Here is a 13,742-nt window from a genome sequence, read left to right as displayed (position 1 = left end):
ATTGAAAAGGGTATTTTCTTTATCAAATGATTTCAGAAATAAATAAATAATAACGTCATCTTTTCTTGTTGATTTCCTAATTGCGTTGGGAGATGTACTCTACTTTATGTTAAGTGAATGAGGCTCCTTGAACATTCTTAATTGTATTGGGTTATGGAACCTATGAGCTGAGTAACATGAGAATATTGTTGTGCAATGTGAGACAGAAATATGTGGGCACAAGGTGCCGGGGAAAATATTATGGTTTTATTTAATGGCACGTGAGCTGTCCGTGCGGTTGTGACATAAATGTGGGCACGAGGTGCTGTCAAATTTCGAATGTGGGCTGAGACCTATATTATTTATGATTATGATATGAGGTGCCACAAGGTGACCTTTACTCGAAAGAATTATATTTGAAAGATGCTTATATGAAAGATATCTATTTGAAGGAAATATATTCAAAATATATTTATTGAAAAACATATTATCTTAGAGATTATTACTTGAAGGATTTATAAGCGAAAGATTTATATTTGAAGGACTTGATTAATTGATTGCACTTGTATTTGTTATTTGTTGAGAAGCAATTTTGGTGTTCTTGTTGCCAGCTATTTATATCATTGGTTGATCATCGTTGCCATTATTATTATTTGCTTCATATTATTTTGTACGCTATAAACTGCACAGGTTTATGTGAGTGTCTGGTCTTAGCCTTGTCACTACTTCGCCGGGGTAGGCTAGACACTTACCAGCACATGGGGTCGGTTGTGCTGATACTACACTTCTGTACATTTTTGTGTACAGATCCATGCCTTTGATCGACGGCTGCTATTCGTTGCGGTGGAGACTCAAGGTAAACCTGCTATAGCATTCGCAGTCCTTAGAGTCACCTTCAATTGTACTTTTTTCCATTTGTTCCCTTTGCTTCGGAACAGTGATTTAATCATATTGTATAACTACTCTTAGAAAGGCTTGTGACTTGTACTACCAGTTTTGGGAATTGTATTTTGTTCAGAGTAATTTAATTTAAAGTTAGTGAATACCCATATTATTACAGTAAATGTTAGGCTTACCTAGTTTAGAAACTAGGTGCCATCACGACTTCTTTGGAGGGATTTTTGGGTCGTGACATAAGAGAATTAATACCAGAACAAGAGATAGTAACAATAGAACAGCAAAATTCAGAATTACCAAAAGCATTAAGAAAAAATGAAGAAAAAACTGAAAAGGAATTAATTATTGGAGGAATACCAATATTAATAAATTTTAAAATATATCAAGGAGATAAAAACATTACACTAGGAATAAAATGTTTAGAAAAAGTCAAACCATATAAATTAGAAGATAGCCAATTAACAATAAGTTATGAAAATAAAAAGATAATAATTAAAAGAACCTTAATATAATGCCAAAAATATATATACTTGCCAAAATAATAGTAGAAGGATATTATAATAGATATTATACACCTATGATGGATACATGAGCAGAAGCTAACATGTGTAAACATAATTGTCTACCAGAAAATAAATGGGAAAAGCTAAAAAACCCCATAGTAGTAACAGGATTTAACAATGAGGGAAGTATGATAACATACAAAGTAAGGAATCTAAAAATACAAATATGAGATAAAATATTAACCATAGAAGAAATATATAGTTATGAATTCACAAATAAAGATATATTATTAGGAATGTCATTTTTAGATAAGTTATTCCCACATACTATAACAAAAACACATTGGTGGTTTACTACTCCGTGTAAGCAGAGATTAGGAGCAAAAAGAGTAAATAATAAATTGAGAAAAACAACACCCTGGATTAAGGGAAGTGAAAAATTACCCAGAAATTAGAAAATATAGCACAAAGCAACCATAATATAGAAATAATCATTTTCTCAATAAACAAGATAAAACTACTCCAAGATAAATTAGAACTACTATATAATGATAATCCACTACAAGGTTGGGAAAAACATAAAACAAAAATAAAAATTGAACTAATAGATGAAAATAGTATAATAACACAAAAACCTTTGAAATACAATTTTAATGATCTAACAGAATTTAAAATACACATACAGGAATTATTAGACAATAAGTACATACAAGAAAGTAATAGTAAACACACTAGCCCAGCATTTATAGTAAATAAGCATAGCGAACAAAAACGAGGAAAAAGTCGTATGGTTGTAGATTATAGAAATTTAAATGCAAAAACGAAAACATATAATTATCCGATACCAAATAAAATACTAAAAATCAGACAAATACAAGGATATAACTATTTTAGTAAATTTGACTGTAAATCAGGATTTTACCATTTAAAACTAGAAGACGAATCTAAAAAGTTAACAGCATTCACAGTACCACAAGGATTTTACGAATGGAACGTATTACCATTTGGATATAAAAATGCACCAGGTAGATACCAACATTTTATGGATAACTACTTTAACCAATTAGAAAATTGTATAATATATATAGATGATATACTGTTATATTCTAGAACAGAGAACGAACATATAAAACTACTAGAAAAATTCATACACATTGTAGAAATATCAGGAATTAGTTTAAGTAAAAAGAAAGCAGAAGTAATGAAAAATCAAATAGAATTCTTAGGTATACAAATAGATAAAAATGGAATAAAAATGCAAACTCATATAGTACAAAAAATAATTAACTTAAACGAAACACTTGATACGAAAAAGAAGTTACAATCATTTTTAGGATTAGTTAACCAAGTAAGGGAATATATCCCTAAATTAGCAGAAAACTTAAAACCACTACAGAAAAAATTAAAAAAGGATGTAGAATACCATTTTGACGAAAAAGATAAAATACATATAAAGAAGATAAAAAATATGTGTAAAAAATTACCAAAACTATATTTTCCAGATGAAAAAAGACAGTTCACATACATAGTAGAAACTGATTCTAGCGACCACAGCTATGGAGGAGTTCTAAAATATAAATATGATAATGAAAAAATTGAACACCATTGTAGATATTATTCAGGATCATACACGGAACCACAATTAAAATGGGATATAAATAGGAAAGAATTATTTGGATTATATAAAAGTTTGTTAGCATTTGAGCCATATATCGTTTATAACAAGTTTATTGTAAGAACAGATAATACACAAGTAAAATGGTGGATAACACGGAAAGTACAAGATTCAGTAACTACAAAGGAAATAAGAAGGCTTGTATTAAATATACAAAATTTTACATTTATAATTGAAGTAATAAGGACTGACAAAAATGTTATTGCAGACTACCTATCAAGACAAAGGTACCCAAACTGATGAAAGCCAAGAAACAAAAGATTTATTTGCAATCCTTACTACTCTATCTTTACAGATGGATGGTATGGGAAAAATATTACACCAGCTAGATAAAAGCCAGCCAAGTCAGCAGCATGACTATAAAGATGCGGAGCTAAGTCGATCGGAAGACTCAAAACTTTAAGAGTTAGAAGGAGACGTTGGGAAACTCCAAAAAACCCATAACAAAGTTTGTTTATATACAGCTGCAGGTACAAGTAAACAAGTTAACAAGAAGCCACATACCAATGTCAATTTAAATAACATATTTGATAAACCAATTACTCCGAAAAGGCCAAAAGAAACAATAGTTACGACACCACAAACCTCAACATATGCCAACAACCTACACCAAAATAAAAAAATATACAACCATATTACCCAGACCTATATTGAAAATATATACAAAATTCAAATATTTCTAAACCTTAACCCCAGAGCAACTACTACGACAGATCCAACACAGGACTATATAACCCAAAAACTCCAAGGATATAATAGGCTTATTGCACAGCCAAAAACTAGAGCCAATTTAATAAAAACATGTTACAATTACGGATTACTTAGCACGGTATATACCTATGATGGGGAAGAGATAAATGGAATACCAGAGCTATATAAAGCATTTATTACATTTAAAAGAATTACAAAAGGAAACCTATTTTTTATAAAATTCTATACAGCACCAGCTGAGATACTATACGATGAAATAAAACCTATTATACAGGTTGTAAAAATAGGATTGACACGAGATATGATAATACCAGAAGAAATAGAACAACAACCAGAAATACCAAAAATCGAGATACCAGGTTTTTACGCCAACAAAAGAATAATTGGAATAGCAACTATCATCCAAGAGCTAGCCAACAATTATTTACAAGAAAATGCTATCTGGAGCTACTACTCAAGAGAACAACTAATGATATATGCGAATTCAAGAGAACTACGACAAGGAGATATGGATGAAGTCCAAAAATGGATTTTATCATTACTAAAACCAGAGATACAACCAACTACAAGAGCACTAAAGAAAGGATTTATTTCCAATGAATTATTGACAAGATATTGCAAATTAGTAGGGCACAAATACCCAGATCATATATGTTCAAAATGCAACGGAGAAGATAATCATGTACCAGAAGTACAACTGGAATGAGGATATCAGCCTAAAGACAAAAGAAGAAGACAGCTATTGCAAACATACAATGTAAAAAGTCATAAAGTAAATAGTACAAGTCATATCCATGAATAGTAAAGGTCGTTCATGAAGAGTCATTTGTGAATAGTAAAAGTCATTCATATAGTACGAGTCATATTCATGAACAGTAAAGGTCGTTTATGAAAAGATGATTGTGAATAGTAAGAGTCATTTAAGTATGTAAAGAGTCGTTTGTAAACAATAAGAGTCATTTAAAGTTTTCTATATATAGTTTGTAAATCAGAGGAAGAAAATATACAGATTAAAATAACTAAAAAATCAAGGAAAATAAGAAAGAAACTAAAGAAACTATACCTAGAATATGAATATCTAAGTATTACAAAAATAGACAAAACTAAGCTATCTGGATTAATTGATACAATATCTAAAACAGAATATAAATATATTTGCTATCTTAAGAATAAAAAATGAATAAAGAAGAGTTCGCACTAGAAGAAAAAACATATGAAAATCCAGAAGGATTAAAAATAACATTAATATTTTCCAACTTAGGAAGAAGATACAAGAAAATAGGAAATAACCTAAACTTAATGTTAGGAAAAGAAACGGTAAAACTAGAAGATAGTTTAACCGCAATGGTTAGAATAACAAAAGAAAACGAAGAAATAGATAGAAAACGAGAAATTAAAGAAATACAACAGCAAGCCAAAGAAAAAATACAACAGATAGAGGAAGTAAAGAATACTAAAATAGCAGAATTAGAAAAAGAATTAGAAATGCTAAAACAGTTATATACAAATAAACTAAAAGAAAACGAAAAACGTAAAGAAGAAGAACAAGAGCTAAGACTGACAAATGAGATAGAAAAATTTAAATTACAGTTAGAAGAGGTACAAGATAATCCACCAAATATAAGCATAAACGAAATAAATGACCAAAGTGATAACGACAAAGATCTAGGAGAAGACTATTCAGAAACAAGTGAGACGTACACAGAACTTATAGAAAAAACAGAAAAGATAAAAACAAATCCAGAAATAAATACAGGAGATATGACCGAGGATAAACCAAGCACATCAGGGGTAAAAAATCCAAGACAACTAAACCCAACCTATTACAGAGTAAGTTATGATTCATATGATAGGAACAAAATATTATGGGATAAAAGGCTAAATAGGAAATGGACACCAAGACAGATAACTGAACAATGTAATTTTTTAGATCTAGATTGTGAAGCAGATATAAATAAAACAATCCAATTGTGGATAGGATATATCTCAAAACAACTAATAGATAATAAAATAGTAATAGCTGAAACACCAGGATATATAGAAAGAACACTCATAGGAACAGTAAAACTATGGTTACAAAATTTAACAAGTGAAAGCTTAGATACATTAAGAAGTAATAAAAAACTTGATGGTACAGCTGCAACAACAGTTACAGATATATTGAATAAATATGAAATAGCAATAAGAAATGAATTTAGTAGTATGACAACAGAAGTAGAAGAACAAAATAAAGAAAAGACTACAAATAGAAATTTAATGACAAAATTAGCAATATGTAATATGTGTTATATAGACGAATATACTTGTGCATTTAGAAACTATTATTATAAAGGAACATATAGTCCGGATGAAAGTAAGGAAATAAGAAAATTATATTTTACCAAATTACCAGAACCTTTTAGCTCAAAAATAATAAAAAATTGGAATGAAGCAGAACTAGCAGATACTCTAGGAGCTCGAATAAAATTTCTACAAAACTGGTTTATAGAATTATGTGAAAAATATAAAGAAAATATCAAAATGGATAAAATATTAGTAAAAAATTTGGCATGCTGCAAAAATAGAATAGCACCCCAATTTGGCTGCACAGATAAATATTACAAAAAAGAATGAAAGAGAAAAAGATATAAAACCAAATATAAGTATAAGAAACCAAGAGGAAGATATTATGTAAAAAATTACAAACATAAAAAACCATATAGAAAAAAGAAAAAACTAACAGAATGTACTTGTTACAATTGTGGAAAGCTAGGACACTTAGCTAAAGATTGCAAATTACCAAAAAATCCAAAGAAGAAACAAATTACCGAAATAATGATAGAAAATGATAAATATACACAAATAGAGTATATAGATTATGAATTAGGAAATGAAGACAGCATATATGAGATATCGGAAAATGAATTCTCAGAAAATGAAAAGGATATAAATAATAATATAATAGAAGAATCAGACGAAGATAATTATGACTGAAAAAATATACAAATCATACAACAAGAAGAACACCAAGATGAACAATTTTCAGAACAAAAAATAATATTTGACACCACCATATTTGAACAAATAAAAGGAAAAGAATTGGATCTAAGCATAGACAAAATACTAGAAGTACCAACAATAAAGAATTGGTTTAAAAGACAAAAAGAAGAATATGTAGTAAGCCAAAGAGAACATATAATCGACTGTAAATACATTAAAGGTAAAGCAAGAATACCAATTTTAAATAAAAAACTATTAAATAAAGAAATACAAGATATAAAAGCAAAAAACCCAATAAAATACGTACATTTAGGAGGAACAGAGATACTAATAAAAGCATGTTTTAGAGAGGGAATAGATACCCCTATAGAAATATACTTGGCAGACGATAGAATTGTACAACCTATAGAAAAGAGTATAATAAGTGCAGTAAGAGGTAACTTAATATACCAAAAATTTAAATTCATAATAAGTGCCAACTATTCAGTGGCAATAGATGATAAAAATATAGATAAATCATTAGTGCTATACTGGAAAATGTCTGGAATAGAACTAGCACCAGGAAGTAAGATATTCACAGCAAGATGTAAAAATCTATATGTTTTAACAACAAAACATAAGATAACAGCTAAAAATAAAATAAATGAAATTAAAATAGAAAATTCGTTCGAAAGAATAGTATCAGTTATAGACAACAATGATTATAGTTATAAAGAAATGGATATAGGAGAAGACTTAGAAATAGTAAAAGAAAGGTTGAGCACGTCAAAACGAACAAGTAATGAGATACCGGAGACATCATCAAGAATAAGTACATCAAGAAGAATAGATTACATAACTCCACAAAAATTAATAGAACAAAAAATAGAAGAAATAAACCCACATCATTATTATATAACGGGAATAATGGACCAAAGAAAATATTTAATATTAATAAATATAGGACAAGAAGAGAATTATGTTATAAGAGAATTAATACCAGAACAAGAGCTAGTAATAATAGAATAACAAAATTCAGAATTACCAAAAGCATTAAGAAAAAATGAAGAAACAACTGAAAATGAATTAATTATTGGAGGAATACCAATATTAATAAATTTTAAAATATATCAAGGAGATAAAAACATTACACTAGGAATAAAATGGATAGAAAAAGTCAAACCATATAAATTAGAAGATAGGCAATTAACAATAAGTTATGAAAATAAAAAGATAATAATCAAAAGAACCTTAATATAATGCCAAAAATATATATACTTGCCAAAATAATAGTAGAAGGATATTATAATAGATATTATACACCTATGATGGATACAGGAGCAGAAGCTAACATGTGTAAACATAATTGTCTACCAGAAAATAAATGGGAAAAGCTAAAAAACCCCATAGTAGTAACAGGATTTAACAATGAGGGAAGTATGATAACATACAAAGTAAGGAATCTAAAAATACAAATATGAGATAAAATATTAACCATAGAAGAAATATATAGTTATGAATTCACAAATAAAGATATATTATTAGGAATGTCATTTTTAGATAAGTTATTCCCACATACTATAACAAAAACACATTGGTGGTTTACTACTCCGTGTAAGCAAAGATTAGGAGCAAAAAGAGTAAATAATAAATTGAGAAAAACAACACCCTGGATTAAGGGAAGTGAAAAAATTACCCAGAAATTAGAAAATATATGACACAAAGCAACCATAATATAGAAATAATCATTTTCTCAATAAACAAGATAAAACTACTCCAAGATAAATTAGAACTACTATATAATGATAATCCACTACAAGGTTGGGAAAAACATAAAAAAAAAAAAAATTGAACTAATAGATGAAAATAGTATAATAACACAAAAACCTTTGAAATACAATTTTAATGATCTAACAGAATATAAAATACACATACAGGAATTATTAGACAATAAGTACATACAAGAAAGTAATAGTAAACACACTAGCCCAGCATTTATAGTAAATAAGCATAGCGAACAAAAACGAGGAAAAAGTCGTATGGTTGTAGATTATAGAAATTTAAATGCAAAAACGAAAACATATAATTATCCGATACCAAATAAAATACTAAAAATCAGACAAATACAAGGATATAACTATTTTAGTAAATTTGACTGTAAATCAGGATTTTACTGTTTGATATCATTGTGTTTTGGAAAGTATTATCATGTTTTGGGTTGAATGCCATATTTGGGCCTCGTGCCAACTGTTTTGGACCCTTATGTGATTTTTACTACTATTCCTCACTGTTTTGACTTCATATTTGTACTCAATCATGCTGTATTTTACTATTTTCATAACTCCAGCATATTTACTCCGTTTTGATATTTTAAATAATATTTTGGGCTGAGCATCTTGTTTTACTGTCGCCCGAGTGGCATGAGAGACTTCTGATTGAGTGAGGCTGAGGGCCTGTATTGTGAGGATATTATGGGATCGGGTTGCGCGCCACAGCAGTATGGTACTGATTTGTGATTATGAGGTCGAGTGCCAGATTTGTTGCGCTACGAGGTGGCTTGATATGAGGTTGAGAGCCTGTTTTATTATGCCACGAGATGGCTTATTATTGCGCTTGGGCCGTAAGGGTCCCCTCCCGGAGTTTGTACACAACAGTGAGCGTGGGTACCCGGTGTGAGTGATATGATGTAGCCCTAGGGGATGTTGTTGTTTCATATTATTGCCTAAGAGGCTGTTCTTGATCAATGTTTTTCCCGAGGGCGGTTCTTGATTCATTTTATGCCCGAGGGGCTGATTACGAGTAATTGTGAGGCAACCCGAGGTGCTAGTTCTGTTGATATTATGCCTGAGGGGCGGTTTATGGTACATGTTTTGCTTTGAGGGGCTATTTACGTTTCTATCAATTTTACTCATTGTTTTATCACTCGTTTGAAACTATTGAAAGTTGTTTAAAAAGGTTTTACTGAAACTGAGCTTTATTTGCGAAGTAAATGATTTCTGTACTGTTTTGGAAATGTATTGCATTTGTTGTAGCGTTATGACGTGGCTTACGTATTTTCTTATTGCTCAGCTTTCATTTACTTTTATTACTTACTGAGTTGGCATACTCACATTACTTCCTGCACCGTTTTGTGCAGATTTAGTTATTTCTGAACCCGGTTGCGGGTGTTGGTTGCTCAGTGGCAAAGTCGTCGGAGTTAGCAAAGTAGTTGGCCTACGTACGCAGTCCTGCTCTTCTCCCTCTTGTCTTCCTTAGATTGTTTTGGTATAATTTCATACTCTTCATTATATTCAAACCTTAGTAGATGCCCGTGACTTATGACACCTCGATGTCGGGCTTGTATATTTATTCCGCGCTGTTCATTTAGACTTACATTATGAGATATTTAATTAATTAAAGGATTAAAATGACTTTTATTGAAAAATGGTTAAATTCGGGAATTGTGTCGGCTGGCCTAATTTTGCGATTGGCGCCATCACGACCGATCGGTTTTAGGTTCGTGACAAGTTGGTGTGAGCACGTGATTTTTGCCCTATATGAGAATATCAGAGCCTAGGTTACATAGGTCTCACGAGTCATGAGCAAGTTTAGTAGAGTCTCGCGGATCGGTACGGAGACGTCTGTACTTATCCTCGGAAGGCTACAGAACCTTTAGGAAAACATTACATTCTTGAATTCTTATCATGCGTTGATTCAACTTGAAATGTAACTCTTTGAATTCCTTCCACGCGTTTGTATGCGTGCACGAGCGCTCAGTATCAGATGTGCATTGATGGCTTGTGATTCCCTGATCGAGGGGCGAGATGTGATCTCTGTGTGTTGATGTTGGGCCAGTCTGGAGGACTTGAGGCTGGGTTTTACCTGTTACTTATAGGTATGCTCCCAATATTTTCAGTCACCAATATGAGACTTTCATGTCCAAATGCAGATATCGAAAATCAAGTGGAAAATAAAAAAAATCAAATATCAAGCCCTTGATCCAACAGTAGAGTAGAAGAATCAAAAATACTTCCTCTAAGATTCGAGAAATTATAGAGATTGTACTACACATTGTACTTGAAAATTTAATTACTACAACTTGTTTAATTTTTCTTGTGTTTGATTTTCGCAGACTCAACACATTTTGTTTCGTGAAAAGTACACTTGTGCAATTTCAACAGCAATATATATGCTAACATAGATTCCAAAAAATATTTCAAGCAAAATTAGTTCTTACTTTAACATAGGTATTATTACATAATAAAACCAGCTGATGATGATGAGAAGTCAATTGAGGGTTGTAGCCATTGCATTCAGTAGACCAACTCCAGTTTTAATTAAAGCAAATCTTCCTCCACCTCCTCCACATCATCATCACCATCATCATCATAATCATCATCATCTTCTTCTTCTTCTTCTTCTTGTGTAGCCATTGCAATATTCGCTAGATCCACTCCAATTTTAATTATATCAATTAACAGATTGTTATCCTTTGCAGATGATGATGATGATGAGTTCGCAACTATGAATGTATCTCCTAAAGCATGCGAAAACGTCAAAGTTCCAAAACTTTTGCTCTCATTTGAATCATTTCTGCGCACTGGAAAAGTACATTCTCCTTTATAACGAGGAGCTAGAGAAAGGAGCAGCTCCCCAACGTATTTATCATGTGAGAAAGTCCTTTTGCAAAACAGCTCAATCTTAGAAGGAATAGTACTCCCTTTTATGATATCTTTCTCGGGCACAATGAAGCAAAGTGTGGCATTCCACTTAGGATTCGTCTCGTTCAAATGATCCACTTCTGTGCACTTTGTCTTTCCTGCTATTGAAACCTTTGCATAAACTTTCATTCGACCGAATTCTCGAACATCTTGGAGGTCACTAGCAGAATGGACGGTAAAATAAAAATATCTGGCCTTCATGTTTAGTCGTATTACTTTATTAAGGTGCATGAAAAATCAGCTGTTCAAACGAATGAATTTATAGTGCTTATTTTGCAACTCAGGGATGAGGACCACAAGAGCTACGTCTAACCACAAATCTTGAAAAATGATGATCCGTTGATCAAGTCAATTAACGAGTCAAAATTAATAATTTTGAAAGTACATTGGTACGATAGATCATATAGTATGGACGAAGAAACCAGAATTATATTTAACGCAATCGTAAATTTCATTCTGAGTCAATGCATACATCGTTCTCTTTCATGTGCTCTAAGGCCCACATGAATCGAGACTTGACTGGAGCAAAGGCCTACGAAGAGAGAAGAGAGTAAGACTCGTAAGACTTTAAGGGTTCATTTGGCATGAGATATAAGTAGAAAAAAGTATGGTATAAAATTTAATATCATCTTAATACTTTGTTTGGTTAGCAACCTGGTATAAGTTATTCCGGGATTAAAATTAGTACTGGGATAACTTATACCTTATAGGGAATGAGATAATTAGCGCCTGGATAACTTATGCCTTCTTTTTAGAAATTATGCATGCATGTTAGTTTTAATACAACATACCAAACAGTGAATAAAAAGCAATATCTGGATAACTAATCCCAACATAACTAATCCTAACATAACTTATCCCAGCATAACCTGTATTCAAACCAAACGACCTCTGAGTCGTCCAATACTCCGAAAGAGTAGTTAATTAAGAATTGAAACAACTATATTGTATTTACCTTGAACTTAAATAAACCAATAAAATAAAAGTTGAAGAATATTTCTTATTTTAACATCGTTTATGCTTTTCAATTAAAACGACTCAAAAATACTTTTAATATGATGTGATATTGTTCACTTTGAGCCAAGTCCACACAGTGTTCCCAAAATGGCCTCACACATTAAGAATATCCAACTTTTTATAACGGGACATTTGCATCTATACCCGCTTTTTGTGTCACATTTTAACTTGTGCCCGCTTTGCAAAAAAATTTCAAACGTACCCGCTTTTTCGCATAACTTCAGCATACGGGGCTGAAGTAGCAAAGGCAATCACGCAAAACTTCAGCATTCTAGTATCGGGGCCTGAAGTTCAGCTCTAGAGCTGAAGTTTTTGTGTTGTAACTGGGAAATTTCAGCTCTAAAGCTGAAGTTTTTTTACCACCTATTAATATTACATACTAGAGCAGAAGTTTACAGTTACAACACAAAAATTTCAGCTCTAGAGCTGAAGTTTTTGTGTTGTAACTGAGACACTCCAGCTCTAGAGCTGAAGTTTTTTTACCACCTATTATTTCCTTAATTTGTAGGAGTATTTCGCATAGGGCAAAAATCACGTGCTCACACTACTACGTTACGAGAAGACCATCAACAAGTGGAGAGTCACCTAGTAAATTTAGCACAACAGAGTTGTAAAATTTTCCACTCCTCCAAATACAAAATTAAATGTTCAAGTAATTAATGGATTGAAAGGAGGGTCTGAAATGATATAGTAGTCACAGACCGAAAGTTAAGGTTAACGAGCCAACTAAAAGCTTTGAAGTTGGTAGAACAAGCTCCAGGTGCCTTAGATCATGGGTGCGAGGGGACATTTAATTAATATTATATACTAGAGCTGAAGTTTCCCAGTTACAATACAAAAATTTCAGCTCTAGCTCTTGAGCTGAAGTTTTTTACCACCTATTAATATTACATACTAGAGCTGAAGTTTCCAGTTACAACACAAAAACTTCAGCTCTAGAGCTGAAGGTTTTGTCTTTGTAATAGGGAAACTTCAGCTATAGAGTGTTCAATATAGCAACATGCATAACATTTTGTCCATTACTGTTAAGCATTTCTGAGCAATCTAGGCAGTGCTTTAATAGCTCATTTTGACGAATGAAAAGACTGACTAAGTCTGAAATAGAATTTCAAAATAAGAAAACATCCTTTGAACGCACGTTCTAAGAAATAGTAGAGAAATTCCTCATCTGACTTAGTCTTTAATTGGAATATGGCTTTCCAATATTCACCGGAAAACTTCCTTAAAAATATATTTCATCCATGCTATAAATATCCACTCACTAACTCGATCTACAATAAGCACAATGTCTGGCTTTTAAAG

At 31.5% G+C, this 13,742-nt stretch overlaps 1 protein-coding gene and 2 pseudogenes across 1 annotated transcript; 2 read left to right on the top strand and 1 right to left on the bottom strand.

Moving 5' to 3' along the window:
* Positions 1–3,250: 3,250 nt before the first annotated feature.
* LOC138882079 (uncharacterized) lies at positions 3,251–4,471 on the top strand (annotated as a pseudogene).
* A 470-nt stretch (positions 4,472–4,941) lies between these two features.
* On the top strand, positions 4,942–6,130 carry LOC138882058 (uncharacterized; annotated as a pseudogene).
* A 4,909-nt stretch (positions 6,131–11,039) lies between these two features.
* On the bottom strand, positions 11,040–11,624 carry LOC104219408 (uncharacterized). The gene has a single exon (XM_009770096.2). It carries the CDS (start codon positions 11,622–11,624, stop codon positions 11,040–11,042), a length of 585 nt encoding a protein of 194 aa, XP_009768398.2.
* Positions 11,625–13,742: the final 2,118 nt, after the last annotated feature.

Source organism: Nicotiana sylvestris, chromosome 11, assembly GCF_000393655.2.
Source record: "Nicotiana sylvestris chromosome 11, ASM39365v2, whole genome shotgun sequence".
NCBI lineage: Eukaryota > Viridiplantae > Streptophyta > Magnoliopsida > Solanales > Solanaceae > Nicotiana > Nicotiana sylvestris.
The sequence above is the reverse complement of the archived record's forward strand: the minus strand, read 5'-3'. Positions and strand labels throughout refer to the sequence as shown.